Here is a 17,835-nt window from a genome sequence, read left to right as displayed (position 1 = left end):
ATAGATGTTGATGCGCCTCAGAATTCAGCTTTTCGTTGAGACTCTGTGATCCCAGATTTAGGCCACAGTACATCGTCGTTGGTTAATCTCTCGGGCATCTTTTGTCTTTGATTTTTACCAAAGCACTCCCAGCTTTGAGTGTTGCTATCTTTAGCTTTGTTGTTGTCACAAGTCTCACATGCAACAAATGCCAATCCCTCTGTCTTTGACGCTCCCCTCTTGTCCCCTCAGCTCACTAACAGATTTTAAATGAAAACAAAATCCATGCTGTTTATAAAACACACTCCGGGTGGCACAGTGATACATGAACATGAATTTATAATAGTTTTTTAATGTAAATGAAGGTCTTTCGCTCTCAAAGAAAGATGGTCATTGGGCCATTTGGCTGCAGAAAACAGTGTTTGGACATCTGCAAACATGCCGGTTTTTAACCACTATGATTAACAAATCGAAAAGACTGTTGGTCCTCAGAAAAGCAGAAGCGATGCGAACGACTTGTTAAAATCCGATGCTGGAGAGGGTGACTTCATATTTACATTGTGCGCACGTGAGAGTCTGAATTTCCTCTTGGCGAGAGAGCAACTAAACGGTTACTAGCTGCAGGGAAGAAAATGTATTTTATTTAGCAATCGGTCAGCGTTTTGCATGATTCAGCATTAACGTGCCTACATTATGTACTGTAATGAATGTTTTCTAGATGAATTCTTCCTTATAATTTAGCCTGTGTAAATATAACTTTTCCAGAACAAGTGAAAGTGAAACTTAGCATCTTATTGTGTATCATGTCCCATGGAGCTAATTAAATATATTTATATCATAGAGTCTGTGTATTTGCACCTTGCCGGACATTGAATAGCATCCCTCTGAATATTTCATCACAGATTCCCAGGCTTCACTCTGAGTGAGAACGACCGCCGGTCTCAGCCATCGGAGAAGCGTCCTTTTGTAGAAATTGAAAAACTCAAGGGGACATCTTCCCAGGAGCATGATAACACAGGGCCCCGGTGACGTCATCCTACTGTACTCTATCACAATACATCACAATGTATAATGTGGAAAAGTAAGACGCCTTCTGGTCCTTCTGGAGCCAGCAGAAAGTGGACGATTTGAATACGGTTGCATTGAATCGGGCCTGTTAGCATCCTGTCATCGGCTTCAGCTGTCCAGGAAATTCCAACTCAACGGACGTCTCATAGGGATCTGTTTGTGGTATTTTTATGCTCTGCTTAGCATGACTCCCACTCCTCAAAGCCACTTGAAAGTTTGATGATAACAATTCTAGACGTGAACTAATTAAATGAGCTCTCACGCGGGATCGGATAACAGGCTGAGACTAACTATTAATGGCCTCAAGAAGCTGTCTAAGATGTCACAGAGAAGAGGGAAGCTTTTATTTGAAGCTAGCACACTCCAGTGGATTCAGGGGGACACTACAGTTTACAAAAGAAAATCATCTGAATACAATGTTACTCTGCAGGGCGTGCTGTGAACAAGTACAAAGGGATCTCCAGGTTTCAGCCTCCCCTTGAAAGGTGTGACGTCTAATGGGTTGGATGCAGTTATTTAATGTTTAATTTCTAGATGTCTGCAGGCTGTAATTCATGCTCCCAATAACTATTACTGACACTAGTTGTGTAGGACCACTGGCAAATACTTTAGACCGGTCACCGTTTGATTACAACATACGGCATCAATATGAGTGACTCGTGGCACATGTTCAGCCATTTTGTTTGAAACTGATCTGACAGCTGGACAAAAAAGACAACAGCTTGTTTTGACCTCTGACTCAACACTTTGACATCTTGCTTTTTAAGCTCTGCAGCACCGAGCTTCCCTTTACAGCAACGAGCAACTGTTGTTCTTCTATGGAGGGCAGTCACTGTCTATTATTATCCATCTTATTGTTGTGGTTAAAGTTTGTGAACTTTCTTTTGAATTAATTGGCTTTACTCAATCCGGTTAAGTCCCGTTGAAATGAAATCATCTTTTTACTAAACAAACCTGGTTAGAAAGCCACATATAGTTATAGCAATATAATATAATACATTTAATACCAACAACATAAGCGATCTGACGTATGCTAAAAAATTACATTAATAGCACAGAGCCAAGTTTAATGTAATATTTTACTCAGATTCACAGCATCAACTCAGTGGGTAATATATGAACTTCTATTTGTATTTGACTGGCACTAATGATCAAATAGCAACATCATCAACGATAAAAAGAAAAAGAAAACATCTTCCTAATTCAACTCCCATTCTTCCCAGGGGTGTCGTTCTAGTTTTCCCTTGCCTTAATTCCCTCAAAGGGCGATGTGCCTTTCTTCCCTTAAAAGGACATATCCAGGAATGTCATCGCAGGCCGAGCACTGTTTTCGGAAGTTACATTTTCTCCACCGGGGGGTATGAACATGCATTATGTATTTCAATACCCTAAATCATCCAACATTAAGATCGTTTTTAGAATTTTATTCAATGATATTCATATAAATAAAGAGTGAAAACCAAAAGCAACGTATATATTGTTTTCTAAAAAGATAAATAACAGCTCCATGCTTTGTGATCGCCCCTATTTTCCTCACTTGGTTTGGTCCGGAACCCAACGTGACGATCAGGAAGTGAAGGGCGGTGGTTGAGAAAAGCGCAGCGTCTAGCCAGCCGAGTCGTGTAGTTGTCAGGTAAGACGGTCTGTTTTTTTTGTCTTTATTCCTTTACTTGACTGCGGTAAAAACCCGTTGCTGCCACTTCGTCAAAGAACAGGGGGTATTTGTAAGGGAATACTGTGTTTCTGAATGTGGTATTGTTCGGTTGATTGCACTGATAACACGGCTAGCTGTTAGCTACGCGGCTGATCGCTCGATACCAAAAAAATAAAAAAAACATCATCGTTTCGTGGGTATTCAAAACTTGTAAAGTGAATTAATGTCGCGTTAAATATAATTTTACACGCAAACCTGAGTTAATTCACTTGAATGGCTGCTTGGTGTTTGTGGAAGTCTAACGTCAACTTGCGTCATTTATTATGCCTCACGTTAGGCCGCAACTTAATAGTTACTTAGCCGCTAATTTATGCTCCAGGAGGTTTAAAGTTATCAGTTTCTAAAATCAATAAACATGAGTAAAAGATGTGGACGAGGAGGACTTACTGCACAACACGTCCATGGAATTGATCGTCAGTAACAACCGACCATAAAGTAAACTAACGTTGCTTTTATTTTGGCTAATTTCCGCAAATGTTTTTGACAGATTTCAAACCTCCCAACGTTGATTATTGCCTTGAATTTGTGAAGAAATTAACTGTTTCCATAAGTACAATTATTTTCTGTATGCTTCTCAAATTGGACAATTTCTGCTTTTCCTTAAAGAAATGCATTTTAAACAAATGTCATACTATTAGGCAAAATAATGTATTGGAGTCTGTTCCATTGGCAACGTGTGATTCCCAGTTTATACTCTGAAATGATGACGTACAGCCCACCCCCTAAGGACAATAAAACGTGTATCACTGGAGGTTCATCTCTTCGATAATCTCACCATATCAACGCCATGTCTCAAATAAGTCAAAGCTCTACCCAGCACTTGCTGTTCCCGGTGGCTGGGACCGTTTTCCATCGACATCCAGTGGCAAAAAAAACATTTGCATCTGTAAACCTAAAGATGTGAATGGAGGGGAGAGTCTTCATTCAAGACATTGCCTGATAAGGGCATCTGTCCTCTCATCACAAAGTATCCTGCCTTTGGTGAAGCCAGTGAGCTGATCAACCTAGAAAGCTGGGTAACATTTCCATTTATAGCTCAGTGAAGGACACCACACCAGGGAATCGCTGCCAGAGAATTAAAATACCCCTCCGCACAGTTGTGGGCATGGATCACAAACTTATTTCGATTAACTTTATAATCCACATGACCTTTGATCAGGTTCTCTCCATCTGTGTCCTCTTTTTTTGCTCTTATCATGCAGTCTTTTTCTTCATTTTTGATAATGGCCACCTATGTTTAGGGAGTAAGCTGGCCCTTTTTAATCCAAAAATATGTATTCATTCACTTTTTTTTTTTTACCTTCCGTTTTCCGCAGGAAAAAAAAAAAGGTCACCATGTCTAGCAAAAGAGCAAAGGGAAAGACCACGAAGAAGCGCCCTCAGCGCGCGACTTCCAATGTCTTCGCCATGTTTGACCAGTCCCAGATCCAGGAGTTCAAGGAGGCCTTCAACATGATTGACCAGAACCGGGATGGCTTCGTGGACAAAGAGGACCTCCACGACATGCTGGCCTCACTCGGTGAGTCGGAGAGTCTGCTTTTACTTGAGGTTCGACCAATAGGTCTACAAGAAGCTGTAGGCAGGTCTGCTTTTTCTCCTTGTGGTTGTGCACCTGCGCTGTTTACTGTGCTCCTAGTAAGCAAACATTTGAACCGCCGGTAGTTAATGCGACTTGTATTCAAACCACTAATGAGGTTGAAACCCTTAAGACTAAATGCACTGTAACCGGCTCTATTTTTAGGTAAAAACCCAACCGATGAGTACCTGGAGGCAATGATGATGGAAGCTCCTGGACCCATCAACTTCACAATGTTCCTCACCATGTTTGGAGAGAAGCTCAACGGCACCGACCCCGAGGATGTGATCAGAAATGCCTTTGCTTGCTTTGATGAAGAGGGAACAGGTACATTCTGACCATTTAAAAAAAATATTTCCAGTAATTTTTAAGTGTTCTATAAAACTGATTTGAACGGTGTGATTTCTCAGGTTCTATCCAGGACGATTATCTCCGAGAGCTGCTCACCACAATGGGTGACCGGTTTACAGATGAGGAGGTGGACGAGCTCTTCAGAGAGGCCCCCATCGACAAGAAAAGCAACTTCAACTACGTGGAGTTTACACGCATCCTAAAGCACGGTGCCAAGGATAAGGACGATTAAAGAGCCCTACCAGCCCCACCGTTTCCATCCTTCTCACTTCTTCTGTCAACTAGATCACAGTGCTGCCTGTCTCGACTCTCCAGTACCAGCCCCATTTTAAACTAAACCAAAACAATAACTATCCACTCAAGTGTGTTGTGAACTTCCAGTATTGCCAAATGTACACCTAATGAGGAGAAAACAAATTCAAAAAAGTTGCAATGTGTTTTTCCTGTCACGTACAGATGTGAAGTGGCAGCACCTTGGAAGCTTTAAGGATAAGTCTTTTGCAATTCATGTGATCAGGTTTAGTGGAATTTTTACATTTTATAATATAAACTTTTTAAATAAAGCCAATCTATCAAGTTGTATATTGCTGACTTTCTCCCTTCCATAAATGACAACTGAAATAAGTAGTGCCTTATTCTGTCTTTATTTTTCACAATGGTCCTTAAGCACATTTTTCCTTCCATGAGTACTTGTTAGGACTTGATCAGTCGACCCTCCCCCGTAAACATGTGCCGACTAGCGCTAACTGAACTAACACCAACATTACCACCACTATATGTGCATTTTATTTATCAAGCTGCACTATACAACATTTAAAAAATACACTTCTTACCCAAAAATCGTTTTTGTGGAGTGATAAAGATTCACCTTTCCTCTGAGCCGACCACATCCTGGCGCCGTAGAGTAAATCATGCTGAACGCTATAGATTAAAAAACACCTAGTTTATCACAAAATGGTCATGAAATATCAGTCATAATACATACTGTAAGAAAATACATGTATTCATTTAATAAAGGATAGTACAGGATAGTACTCGTAAGTCAAATCAAATCATTCTATAGTCTACAAATGATGTTGTAGGTATGGTATATGAGCAAACATGTATAGTATACCATAAAATAAGTAATTCAAAAATATAAATATTTGGCATTCCTGTTTTAATGATATTTGATATGCCATTTGAGCCAGCAGACACCTGCTGCGTGAGATTGCGGTTATTAAAGCGGTTATGTCGCCCTCTAGTGTGTAAATAAATGTTTAAAAACTCGTGTTAAACGGTGTTTGATTCCAATACTGTCGGTAAAGATACCAATCGGCGTAAAGCCTAGAACGTCATTTAAAGCCGACCTCAAAATAAATTGATAAGTAAACGTGGTAGATTTATGGGATTTCTTTGATATCCCAGTTCATCGGGATGTAACGTTTGAGGTCCAGAGATAATGAGAGCAGTTTAGACTCCGGAAATGTGTAGACCCAACAGGTCTTCTGGATTCGCTGAATTAAACAAACGTAGTTCCTCATTTCTTTTTAGAAAGAAAATGTTTTTGTCTAATTCAGATCAAACATCGTCTACCGGATGTGGTTTTTTGCTGTTCCAATCCGACGCTCTACTTCCGAAACTACCGCATTACGAGGTTCCCTGAACGCCTCAACATCCTTACAGAACCTCCACGTTAGGGCAACATCTTCGCCCTCACCGGTTCTGTGTCCCCATGCTGACGTCGGAATGTCTCGGTATGCGTTGTTTATGGTTTCGTATATTCATTCGCGGTTTGTTTATTCCTCTGAGTCAGAAATTCAGCCTTTAAATGGGTTCCTCAGGTCAGAGTCTCTCAGTCTAGGTAGCAGGCTAGCAGCTAAGTGGCTAACAGCACCCTGAAGGTTGGTTAGCTAACGGCGGAGTAACGACGGTGGTCGTTGAGTGACATGTTAAGTTCCTCTCACTGCTAGTAACAAGAGGCATTTGGTTGACAATAATTTATATGCATTGTGTCTTGGTTTCAGAGTTTGTGTTTGCTCGTTTCAGCTGGGTCTAAAGGCGTCAGGTCATGGCTTTGAGGCTGATCCAGAGGTTTCCGCTGCTGAGGCTTCATGGGATTCCGCGCTTCCTTCCGGCCGGCAGGCTCCCAGGGGCCACCCGCGAAGGTCGGCCCCTATGTGCGGCCTGCCTGCACACCTCCGCCGGCGGCTGCATCCGGACACGGGGCTGCGGGATGCGCACCATGACCACCACGGTGAAGGAGCCGTCCTTTGTCGCCAGCAGCTCCGTAGGACTCCACAAAGACTCGGCACCTCGGTTCCGTCTGACCCAGCTGCACCGACCCACGGCTGAAGAGGAGCAGGCCTTCCGGCGGCGCCTAGTGGCCTGCTCCTCGTCCCGGCAGGTCCTCGCGCTGCTGCCCGCCGTGGGGGTCATGTCCGACACCATGGCCGCCGCGGCGCTCCACCGGGTGGCCGACCTGGAGCAGGAGAGGTGCTCCCTGAAGGACCCCACGGTGCTGGAGAAGGACACCATCAAGGCGCTGTGCTTCCAGCTGGAGCAGGACTCCGTGCGGCTGACGGACGCTGGACTTGTGTCCGCCCTCCTGGCCTGCACCCGCCTCTTCTTGGATCCCCGCAGCACGCTGATGGTGCGGCTGGCGTCCGAGAGCCGGGTGAGGTTGGACGCAGGGCAGATGAGCGTAGGGCAGCTGTGCACCCTGGGCCGGGCCATGCTGGCCGTGGAGGGTCCTGGCTGTGTGATGCTGGAGCAGGTGATGGAGCAAATCCAGAAGCAGGAGCCGGCCCAGTGGAGCCTTGCGGATCTCACGGCTGCCTACAGATTCGTGCAAGGTTACGTGGGCCAACGCGGAAAACACCGCGACCTTCTGAACGCCATGCACTCGCACGCCTCGACCGTCACCTTCCGCATGGACCCTCCCGCTGTCAGCGGGCTGCTCGGCGCTCTCGTGACCCTGAACCAGACGCAGGCCATGCCTCTGGTGATCAAACTGTGTAAGCAGGCCGTCCGGCACGTGCCTCACTTCACCGACGAGGAGCTCGCCGTTGTGCTCGGGGCCTTGATGCACTTCGGTCACAGCGATCATTACTTTGTGGAAGCGATGGAGAGGTACGCGCCCACCATGACCTTCACGTCCCACCCGGAGACGGTTACCAAGGTGATTCAGTTCTTCGGCCGGAGGAACATCTTGTCGCGGGCCGTATTTGATGCGGTCGCAGAGAGCTTCGTGTACCGCGCGGACGACTACAGCACCGGCCAGGTGGCCGCGCAGATCGTGGCTTTCGGAAAGCTCGGCTACCTTCCTCCCAACGCCAGCCAGGTATTCAGGAAGGTGGAAACCATCCTGCGTACGCGCTTCTCCCACTTCCAGCCGCGGACGCTGCTCGACCTCCTCCACGCCTGCACCCTGGTGGAGAGGTTCCCGGTGAATTTTGTCTCCAAAGTATTCAGCAGTTACTTCCTACAGCAACTTGAAGGTGAACCGTCCTGTACAGTCACCTGCGATATATGTTAAACATTTCCACAAATGCCTGCTTTTTATAATAATGCAAACAATGACGTTGATTGCAGTCATTATTGTGTGTTCTTCCCTTCAATCAATAAAGAGCTATTGGGATATTAGGCTTTGAAGACACTATTGAATAAAATTGCCTGTGTTTCCAGAGCAGAATACCGGAATGGACCGGATTGTCCGCGCACAGCTGACGCAGCTCTACATGACCATGAAGCTGGAGTGTCCCTTCTACGAGGTAAAATATGATAAACTGTGTTATAGATGAGGCCCGCCCAACAAAAGAAATGACGCAGGGGCCTAAAACCTGAATACTCTTCAGTGCGTCCCGGTTACCTGCGATAAAACCTCTACTTTTCTCAGAATGGCCAACACAAAAAGTCTTATGTCGTAATGTATAGAGAATTTTTGGTTGCTTTGTGTCTGGAAGCTCTCATTGACTGTCGATTTCCCTTGTGCTTTTATTCTGAAGGCTGAGATCAAAACACAAGTTTTAAATCGCTGCAGCTTTCATTGAAAAATGTTGATCATGTTAATTACTGATGAGAAATTAGAATTTAACCCCCATCACACCTTCTGTTGTCTCCTCAGGGTCCCAGGCTCCATTCCAAGTACTGCGTCAAGTCCTTCCTCATGTATGGACGCTTTGTGGAGACGCCGGTGGACGTACAACTGTACAACTCTGTGAAAAGTGGACTGGTGGATTTGCTCGGGGGTCGTTCCTACTTTGCATCCAAAGTGCTGACGCCGTACTGCTACTCGCTCGGTAACAAAGCAGCTGTTTATCTCCTAAAATGCGACCTGTAGGCAACCCCAAAAGGGCTCAGCTTCAACAACTTTTATTGGTTCTTTTAGATGTGGAAATAAAACTTGACGAAGAAGGCTACGTGCTGCCTGCCAGTAACACTGATGTATACAAAAGGTAAATAGAAGGTAAAGTCCTTCCGAAGTTCATCTGTCGAAGAACTCGTTTCTAACGTTGCGGTTTCGTGTTGCAGGATCGCTCTCTGTATCGACGGACAGAGGAGGTTTACTTCGAACACAAGGCAGCTGCTTGGGAAAGAGGCCATCAAGCAGCGACATCTGAGGCTTCTGGGATATGAAGTTGTTCAGGTTGGACCCTGGTCTGTTCTGTAGGCATCGTCTGCCCAAATAGTTCGCAAAATGTGTGAAATAGAAGGAAAGTATCACGGGACCAACTGACCGTTTTAACCATTTTTCTTTTAACTTTTTTCTAGATTCCTTACTTTGAATTTGAAAGACTGCAAAACAACACCAGCGTGGTGGAGTATCTGCACCAAAAGATCTTCCCTCACACTTACAGGCTGAGCTGGTGATGATACAAAGGACAACGCTGCGTTTACTTTGGCTGAGCACAAACTCATTTAAAGAAATATATATTTATTTTTTCAAGTAAAAGTAAATCATTTCTAAGTTATTAATTATGCATCTCTATCTCTACATATTTAACTTGGCAATAAAAGTGAATTTTATTTTTGAATGACTTCAATGTGCGTTGTTTGAAAAATAATTTATTTTGTTCTGCTGCAGAAACTGTACAAAGTTAAGAAAATCCCAATTGAGACCACCTCAGATACATAAGATATGAAATCAAGTATAGAATTATCAGCTTTTAATGAAAGATACCTGATTTTAAGTTGCAGTTCATGATTCATTGGACAGAAGACGCTTTGGTTATCAATGCTGCACTCTTAAGGCCGCAGGGAGTGTCAGTTGGATAAATACAAAAAGGGTATGATACACATAAAACTAGCATAATTGTACTTCGGATTGCACATTTATGTCGCAGGAATTTGAGGAAGGCCGAACTCGTCCACCAGGACACCATCCTGCAACACGATAAGAAAAGTGACCATTAATAAAAAAGCTCTGTAAATGAAAAAGGAAACTTGTAAAACTCTTAAAACGGCGAAGTACCCTGTTGACCGACTTGTCGCCGGGCATCCCCTCCGGGATGGAAGGAGCCGTTGCGGCCTCATCCAGGTAGGAGCTGTCGTCATCCATAAGGAACTCGTCTCCCAAAGCATCCAGCTCTGCAGACACGACGGAGAGTTACGTGTTATTATCTGAGGTTAATGATTACTGGTAAAATTTCGTTTTTTCCGTTGAAGTGTTTCACTGACCGGCCTCCAAGTCGTCGTCATCAATTTCAGGTGTGCCATAGCTTCTGCCCAGCGCCTCCTGGATGTCGTTAGCATCCTCCATCATGTCCCCGAGCTCATCTTGAAGATCCTGAATATCAAAATAAAAGTTTGCACTTCATCTATCGGCTTTGTAGAAAAGACTGTGCCAAACGCCCTACACAAAGGTTATATTTAAAGTGTAATTGACTCAAATTGATTAGGAGGGGAATATGGGTGTGTCATCCTTAAATATGTAAACAATGATTTACTGTGATGTCATCACACCTGCTGAGATCACTTGTCTAGGTTGTTAAAGCTCTATTGATAAATCAAATACCTCAATCTTATCAATTTTCACGTTCTTGTATGCTTTCTTCATGTCTTTCAGGCCGATTTTCATGGCATCAACCTTAAAGGAAAAAAAGCAAGTGTGAGCAGAAAGAAAAAAAGTGTTATTATTCTTCCATTTGGAAGAAAATATCACCGGTTACATGATTTATGGACTTACTGTGGTTTTAGTGTCTTTAAGGGTTTGGATTGTGTAGTTAGTTTGTTCCATGTTGAACGACTGCTGCATGAGGTTATCTCTCTGGCTCTCATACCTGAAAGAGAAAATGTATTATTATTATATAAAGTTAAGTAATAACTGGTAGATAAGACAAACTTACAGCGCCTTCTTAGTTCATTTAATATGTTTGATATTATAAACACTTACATGCGCTTCTGCTTCAAGACTCTCAAAGCTTTCTGCTTGACCATGTTCTGGTGAACAAAAAAAAAAAAGTGTGTTTACTTAACAAATGACACTAACTGATGCTCAACACAAGATTACAACAGAATGCTAGTAAATTAAAAAAGTACTTATTCTCCATTTTTGAAGTTTCCGGTTTCATTACATCGAAACTCTGTTGTCAGTGGGCTCGTCCGAAACGACAGTACACTGGATCTCACCTTTGAGGGCCCGTCCCTCATCTTTTTCATCTGGTCCTTGTATTTCACAAGTTCAACGTCTAGTCTGGCAATCTTTTTGTCCACGGATTCCGAGCGGGAATCAACCTACAAGTAAACCACAGAGATTAAAGACATCCACTTTTGGTCATTATCGGGAGCAAATAACAAATTACGAATTCACAGAAAGCTTTCGAGATTTATTTATTTATTAAGGTAAATGAGGCCCATTGAGTTACATTACTTATATCATCGGTGCCTCCCAGTATAATAATAACTCCCCAATCAGGAATAACTGGTTGCTGTCAACAACGTCACCGACAGAGCGACTGGTTTCTGCTGTCTTTCAGTGTAAAGGCTCAAATCCCTGCCGAGAATTAAATACTGCTGATTCATGACGTAAACAGATGAACCCGTTGTTTTGTTTAACGTTAAATACCTTATTTGTCGAAGGACACTTTTTTTGGTTAAAACAAACCCACTACCATCGTGGAAATCCTGTCTATCAATAATGTAAGAACCACTAACACTTAGACTCGTTGAATATGACAGCATCGCGGTTCAATATGGCAAACGTTGGTCTGTTTTCTGCTCATACAAGTTAGCTAACAGCTAGCTGAATGTTAGCTAACAGCCGAGAGGGGATCCATCTTTGTTTACTCTGTTTGAGACAGCGTTCAAAAAGTTAATTTGGGTTCGTACTCACGTTTCCTATACAGTCCGTGAGGTTCGGGGGTGGACCCTTGGGTTTTCCCCGGCCAAATATTCGGTTCATTTCGGCAATGAAGGCTTTTCACTCTTTAAGGACGCTTCGATAGCTCGATGACACCGTCCACAGTACAGCTGTAACAAAACACCCGGAAGAGAGTTGGAGGTGACGTCAGACGAGTCACGTGGTCGTTTCTCACTCGGCCGCGCCCTCGAGACGCCCCAAGTTTTCCTTAATTTCTTCCCTTTTGGAGGTTTCTGTTGTGTTGCTGTGTTCCTTTTTTAAGTTTCTGTTGTGTTGGTATTCGTGCATATCTATTAAAATATCAGTTTTGAATTTAAAGAACCTATATTTTTCATTTTCTTTTTGCAAAACACTAAGAGACAAACATGCCATGTTGCCCACATGATTTAATCTTAACATTTAAAAAACTATTTTAACTAGAATCCCCTATTCTAAATCAATTAAATTTGTTTATGTATGTTAGAAACATGTTTGTCTTAGTTTGAACATCTGCTTGAAATTAGTGGAAGAACTAATGCTGATGGATGTTGTTAATTGTCTGCTTATACCAAGCTGTGTATGTAATCAGTTACTGTAGATGTATTTTCTTTTAAGCGGACCACATTAATATATATATATAAATCAGTAATGACATGTTCTGTCCTCTGGAGAGAGCTGCAGGCATGCACACAATGAGTAAATCCTCACTACGACCCATCTGTAAAACTCTATCAAAGTGTGATTTAAAAAAGCCACCCGGAGAGACAGCGTTTTATTTTCAAACAAAATATTAATATATATATATTAAGTAATGACGTAGTGCCAACATAGAAATACAATTCTGGCAGCATCTAAAGTATCACAGTCAAATATTACAGAGAATTTACCAAACCGACAACAAGTTGAGGTGTAACTGCGAGAAGAAAATCAACGTTTGTTAAGCTTGCTTCAGTATTTAGGGCTTGGAGCGGTTATGTTATTCATTAATACGGCTGCTGTTCAGCGTCCAAAGCCAATATACAGCAGCAGAAGATTTTAAAGAGACCGAAGAGAAAGCAATGAGGTCTTGGTCCTAGTGTAGTTTCTTTAAACAATGTCTCTTATTTTGTTGTCGAGTAGCACAACCTCTGTGCTTTAATCTATTTTAACAATTAAACATGAAAAACCCACAAAGCTCTGGCTCAGGGGACACGAAAGTAAAGACAGATTTTTTTTAAATGTATTTTACTTCTGATTTACGTCGCTGACCTGTAAAGCTGTACAAACGTTCGTTAATATAAGACAGTCTATTTGCAGTACATTCAAACAGTGCAGCCCATCGAGCTTGATTCCATTGTAGCAATGATGATCGACATGCTACAAACACGATATATTTCAATGAAGTTTTTCTGTTATCTATACTAAAAACAGTTTTCAGAATAAACAGTATTCAACCCACTTGTTTAAACAGCTATTTATATTTTTAGTTTTCAGATTGCACTGATGAGAACATTTCCTTACAATAATAGTATTTCAGTAAGACTATGTGTATTATAGTAAAAAGCCACACAAAGCACATGTGATTGAATTATATAACACAAATTGAACAACTTATCAAACTGGACACAACTCCAGAGCCAAAGCTGTTAGAGAGCCCTCTGTCAAATTTTTAAATGCACATATATGTCCAGGATTTCCAACTTTTCGCATCGATAAATTCTAAACCTTTTGATTTTTTTTCTAACCACGAGGTCAGTTCTTTCACCTTGTGGTCAATCAGCACAATTTAAACACAGAAATCCAAAGTATCATGGCACATATGGGGGTGTCAGCCACCCCTGACTAGTTAGCTGTACTCGAACAAACAGTTGCTGTTTGACCCCCACTTACTAATAATTACTAAAATAATTATTTCTCTGTTACAAACATCCGCTATCCTGGACTGTTGAAGGCAATCAGGTTTGACAGGAATACACAGAATGTGAGAAAGGAAGCAGGAAACTAAATGAGCATATGACCATAAACACACTGATGTAATAAGTACACTGTGAGAAGAAGCCAATCATGTGACCATCTTCTTTTTTCACATTAAATAAAACAATTTTCTTTGGAAATTACGTCTTGTGTGATATGGACACTGTTGAAGACAAACATTTGGTCTTCCATCTCAACACACAATCATGAGGAAAATAACACGAATCCGAGCGTTGCGTCGTTTAATGTGGGCACGGGATAAAAACAGTGAGTGATAACGGAAAGAATGAACGGCAACAAAGACCAACGCTACACTGCTGATGTGACATGGGTTAGGCCAAGGTCACGCGAGTCCTCTTTTCCAATGTAAGAGATGGAAGACAGTTCCACCGCTAGTCACGTCGGCTTCGTGGCGCCCTGCGGGTTCCCCAGGGGGACGCCGGCTTCCCGCCCGCTGGGGTTCCTCCTGCTGCCCGACACCTTCTCCCCCCCCCGCAGCTTCGCCGAGACGCAGAAGTCCTTGAAGCAGCGCTTGAAGTTCTCATCCAGGAAGGCGTACAGGACGGGGTTCAGGCTGCTGTTTGTGTAGCCCAGAGCCACGCAGAAGAAGTAGGCGGCCATGATGGCGGTGGTTTCGGGCACGCTGGCCAGCGCCTTGACCAGGATGAAGATGTGAATGGGCGTCCAGCAGACCACGAACACGGCCACCACCACCACCACCAGCCGCGTGATCCGCCGCAGGTTGCGGTCTTTTTCCCTCGAGCCGGACAGCATCCGGACGCTCTTCAGCCTCAGGACCATGAGGGAGTAGCACACGGTGATGATGAGCACGGGCACGACGAAGGCGAAGACAAACACGCAGATCTTCATCAGCGTGTCCCAGTACACGTACGGCTCGGGGAACTGCAGGGCGCACTCGGTTATGTCTGCAGGGGACGAGGAGAGAGGAGGAGGGGAGGAGAAGTAGATGAATGGGACGGAGAGAGCAGTTTGCGCGGCGCCACTCTGCTGCTTTCCCGCTCTTAATTTAGCGAGCGCCCACGAAACAGCTAATCTGCACTCAAAGGGGAACATTTCGCTCTGAACTGTGCTCTCCTTACATCATCTATTGCACCATTCAGAAAAAGGAAAACTCTGCACTGACGGATCATAGAATACATTTCTTCCCCTAAAATATTAGTCTTTTCAACGTCATCGGGGGGGGGGGGGGGGGGGGAGCGCTTCCTCACCGCTCTTCGTCTGGGTGCCCCCCAGGACGAAAGCAGGTATGCCCGCCGCCGACGACAGGATCCAGATGCACACGTTGATCATCTTGGCCTTGACCGGGGTGCGGAAGTCCAGGGCCTTCACCGGGTGGCACACGGCCACGTAGCGATCCACGCTCATCATGGTGAGGGTGAAGATGCTGGTGAACATGTTGTAGTAGTCGATGGAGATGAAGACCTTGCAGACCACCTCGCCGAAGGGCCAGGTGTTGAGCAGGTAGTCCGTGCTCTGGAAGGGCATCGTGGTGGTGACCAGTGCATCGGCGAGAGCCAGGTTGAAAATGTAAATGTTGGTGGCGGTCTTCATCTTTGTGTACCTAGTAGTACCATAGTATGTGTCATTTTGGCCACTTGGGGTAAACAACAAAACATGGATATAGTACATGACAGTGTGCGCAAACAGCAACTCACAGCGGAACTAGCGTTCATGTGGAGTGTTTCTGTTCACCTGCTGCGTGGAAGTGTGATATTCTCTCCCTTTTTGCTACGCTTTTGGTCTCCACCGACTCCACGGGGGGAATACGTGGCTCATTGGCTGCTAAACGCTCCAATGGGTGCACTTGCTAGTCGCTAACGTTTCTAACTTGTCCGACTGTTATTTATATATACATATATATTTATATACTGTGCAGCTGGTAGATTACTGAGTTTTCATCTGAGCCTGGTCTCAGAGATGAGAGCCGGGGAGGTGAATCAAAGCGTAAACCAAAATAACTAAGCTGAAAGACGCTAAAGTGCTCTGGAGATCTGAGGCGGTCGGAGAGATAATTATCTGCGTGTTCAACCATGGGAGCGACACCTTGAACCAAGGTAAAACATGGAGCAGCTTTAACAGCACGGAGCTTTTTACAGCCATTTAAAGGTTGCGGTGCCGTGTCAGATACTTGGGGCTAATAGCTCAACGTTTAATGGCCTATGTTGACGTTGTGCCCCTTAGTGTTTGGATGGGGATCATATCCAATTTTGGTTACACTAAATCAATGGACCAAATAGTAAATCGTACAGCCTTTTGCCTCACTGAAATGATAAAAAAAAGGCTTCTCCTCACAGGCAGTGCAATCAATCTGGTTTCAGGTAATTGGCGATGCCGCTGCTGCATTTCATATTACATCAAAAGGAGATGGCTCTTGCGCGCCATAAATAAGGGTCAATGAGGTGAAAGCTATAAACTTGATAAAGCACAGCTGGTTTGCACTATGATTAATATGAATATTAATATCCACACTAGACAAAAGGGACATGCACGGAATATATAACAGAATGAAGTGGATGCTTTACACATTCACCATTAAATTGAAAAATGCAAACATCAATTTGTTTGACAAAATAAAAATGTGACTTCCTCTGTACACGACTAATATTTTTCCCCATGCCACTGAGACAAAATATGACATAGACCAGGCGGCCTGAAAGCGAGGGTTGGTGCCAGTGGCTTCTCCAGAAGCAATAACATTTATAGTTACTGGGAAGGAACACATTCCTCTACATGGGCCTCTGTTGTTTTTTTGCATTTCTAAAAACCTGCAAATCCTTCAAATGCAGAAAACCTTCCTGTCAACAACAGACCTTTAAATCCCTTGAAATGACATTAACGTTGCATTCTCATAGTGTTTCTTCACCCCTCTCGTATTATTCTCATGAAACGAGCTTACCTGATGATCACATACATGACGAGGCAGTTGCCCAACAAGCCGACCACAAACACCACGGAGTAGACTGCGGTGATGATGGGGATGATGGGCGACATGCCTTCCGGCTCCCAGTTATCATCCTGGCTCACGTTGCGGCTCTCGGAGTATCCGGACATCCAGGCGGAAGAATTCCCCGGGCAGTCTTCAAGGAGGCACTTATTGTCTTCTTTGAATATTTCAACCGAAGTGATTTCCATTTTATAGCCTGTTAAATGGAGAAAAAAAAACAACACCTTAAAATTATAAATTCAATTATAAGACTATAATGAAAACATTTAGAAGCCAATCGGGGATGTGGCGGTGAATGCGTTTAGGTAAAATAACGAATAAATAATTAGGCAAGTATACATCGGGGTGAGACAGAAGAACACGTGAAAAATCTGATTCAAATGAAGCAAAAAAAAAACTTAATAATAAAGCAGTCGCAATTAAACACACAGCAGCTCCGATCGTATCCCCCCCAAAAACGAACAAACAAAAAACGCCGGAGAAAAAAAAAAACTCGTCCGTGCGATGAGAAGCTCGCGGGTTACTCACCTCGTTCGAACCGAACAGAGGACGCAACCCGAAAAACAAACGGGGTTTTGGGGGCACGTTTGGTTTCCTCGGGGAAGGTTACAGCTCGTCGAAGTTTGCGGAGGGCACTGCGCGCCTGCAGAGCGGCGGCGGACGGCTTTGCCGACGCTCGTGCACGCGCCGGCGGAGAGGCGGCGCGCAGTCAGGATCGACCCACAACACGCGCACACAAATACACACACATTTTTATATATATATATATATATATATATATATATATAGAGAGAGAGCCAAGCTTCACCCAAAATACGAGATGACAGAGCATGACAATAACCTGCAGGCACAATGAAGTGGAGTAAAACGAGACATCTCTGATTGTCTTAATGGGACATTGAACTAACATG

At 43.7% G+C, this 17,835-nt stretch overlaps 4 protein-coding genes across 6 annotated transcripts; 2 read left to right on the top strand and 2 right to left on the bottom strand.

Annotated features, from left to right (window-relative positions):
• Window positions 1–2,574: 2,574 nt before the first annotated feature.
• myl12.1 (myosin, light chain 12, genome duplicate 1) lies at window positions 2,575–5,312 on the top strand. The gene is made up of 4 exons (XM_037456352.2): window positions 2,575–2,680; window positions 4,078–4,280; window positions 4,503–4,664; window positions 4,748–5,312. The coding sequence occupies exons 2-4, from the start codon at window positions 4,097–4,099 to the stop codon at window positions 4,918–4,920; spliced, it is 519 nt and encodes a 172-aa protein (XP_037312249.1). The 5' UTR covers window positions 2,575–2,680; window positions 4,078–4,096; the 3' UTR covers window positions 4,921–5,312.
• Window positions 5,313–6,139: 827 nt separating this feature from the next.
• Window positions 6,140–9,685, top strand: fastkd3 (FAST kinase domains 3). Of its 3 annotated transcripts, none has more exons than XM_037456432.2 (7): window positions 6,149–6,424; window positions 6,695–8,167; window positions 8,355–8,440; window positions 8,794–8,968; window positions 9,058–9,124; window positions 9,201–9,315; window positions 9,441–9,685. In XM_037456432.2, the coding sequence occupies exons 2-7, from the start codon at window positions 6,739–6,741 to the stop codon at window positions 9,537–9,539; spliced, it is 1,971 nt and encodes a 656-aa protein (XP_037312329.2). In that variant the 5' UTR covers window positions 6,149–6,424; window positions 6,695–6,738; the 3' UTR covers window positions 9,540–9,685. The 3 variants fall into 3 exon arrangements, with proteins under 3 accessions (XP_062415248.1, XP_037312329.2, XP_037312328.2); XM_037456431.2 differs by having other exon boundaries at window positions 6,150–6,424; window positions 6,717–8,167; XM_062559264.1 differs by lacking the exon at window positions 9,441–9,685 and having other exon boundaries at window positions 6,140–6,424; window positions 6,717–8,167; window positions 8,360–8,440.
• Window positions 9,686–9,739: 54 nt separating this feature from the next.
• chmp5b (charged multivesicular body protein 5b) lies at window positions 9,740–12,174 on the bottom strand. Its single transcript, XM_037456433.2, has 8 exons — window positions 12,001–12,174; window positions 11,298–11,402; window positions 11,062–11,108; window positions 10,855–10,948; window positions 10,684–10,755; window positions 10,347–10,455; window positions 10,141–10,256; window positions 9,740–10,052 (listed from the first exon to the last, which is right to left on the bottom strand). The coding sequence occupies exons 1-8, from the start codon at window positions 12,067–12,069 to the stop codon at window positions 10,002–10,004; spliced, it is 663 nt and encodes a 220-aa protein (XP_037312330.1). The 5' UTR covers window positions 12,070–12,174; the 3' UTR covers window positions 9,740–10,001.
• A 593-nt stretch (window positions 12,175–12,767) lies between these two features.
• On the bottom strand, window positions 12,768–17,632 carry LOC119198929 (delta-type opioid receptor-like). Its single transcript, XM_037456542.2, has 4 exons — window positions 17,453–17,632; window positions 16,877–17,120; window positions 15,189–15,541; window positions 12,768–14,885 (listed from the first exon to the last, which is right to left on the bottom strand). Exons 2-4 carry the CDS (start codon window positions 17,110–17,112, stop codon window positions 14,356–14,358), a joined length of 1,119 nt encoding a protein of 372 aa, XP_037312439.1. The 5' UTR covers window positions 17,113–17,120; window positions 17,453–17,632; the 3' UTR covers window positions 12,768–14,355.
• Between the last annotated feature and the right edge of the window lie 203 nt (window positions 17,633–17,835).

The sequence above is a fragment of the Pungitius pungitius genome, chromosome 19, assembly GCF_949316345.1.
Source record: "Pungitius pungitius chromosome 19, fPunPun2.1, whole genome shotgun sequence".
Lineage (NCBI taxonomy): Eukaryota > Metazoa > Chordata > Actinopteri > Perciformes > Gasterosteidae > Pungitius > Pungitius pungitius.
Note: the sequence above shows the minus strand (reverse complement) of the source record. Positions and strands in the feature narration are given on the sequence as shown.

Coding starts and splice junctions, on each gene's coding strand:
- chmp5b (XM_037456433.2), bottom strand. CDS start 12,069: ATGAACCGAATATTTGGCCGGGGAAAACCCAAGGGTCCACCCCCGAAC. Junction 10,756..10,854: donor TTAAAGACACTAAAACCACA/GTAAGTCCATAA, acceptor TTTTCCTTTAAG/GTTGATGCCATGAAAATCGG. Junction 10,053..10,140: donor GCGACAAGTCGGTCAACAGG/GTACTTCGCCGT, acceptor ATCGTGTTGCAG/GATGGTGTCCTGGTGGACGA.
- myl12.1 (XM_037456352.2), top strand. CDS start 4,097: ATGTCTAGCAAAAGAGCAAAGGGAAAGACCACGAAGAAGCGCCCTCAG. Junction 4,281..4,502: donor CGACATGCTGGCCTCACTCG/GTGAGTCGGAGA, acceptor CTCTATTTTTAG/GTAAAAACCCAACCGATGAG. Junction 4,665..4,747: donor CTTTGATGAAGAGGGAACAG/GTACATTCTGAC, acceptor GTGATTTCTCAG/GTTCTATCCAGGACGATTAT.
- LOC119198929 (XM_037456542.2), bottom strand. CDS start 17,112: ATGGAAATCACTTCGGTTGAAATATTCAAAGAAGACAATAAGTGCCTC. Junction 15,542..16,876: donor GTCATGTATGTGATCATCAG/GTAAGCTCGTTT, acceptor TGGTACTACTAG/GTACACAAAGATGAAGACCG. Junction 14,886..15,188: donor GGGCACCCAGACGAAGAGCG/GTGAGGAAGCGC, acceptor CGTCCCCTGCAG/ACATAACCGAGTGCGCCCTG.
- fastkd3 (XM_037456432.2), top strand. CDS start 6,739: ATGGCTTTGAGGCTGATCCAGAGGTTTCCGCTGCTGAGGCTTCATGGG. Junction 8,168..8,354: donor CTTCCTACAGCAACTTGAAG/GTGAACCGTCCT, acceptor CTGTGTTTCCAG/AGCAGAATACCGGAATGGAC. Junction 8,441..8,793: donor TGGAGTGTCCCTTCTACGAG/GTAAAATATGAT, acceptor TTGTCTCCTCAG/GGTCCCAGGCTCCATTCCAA.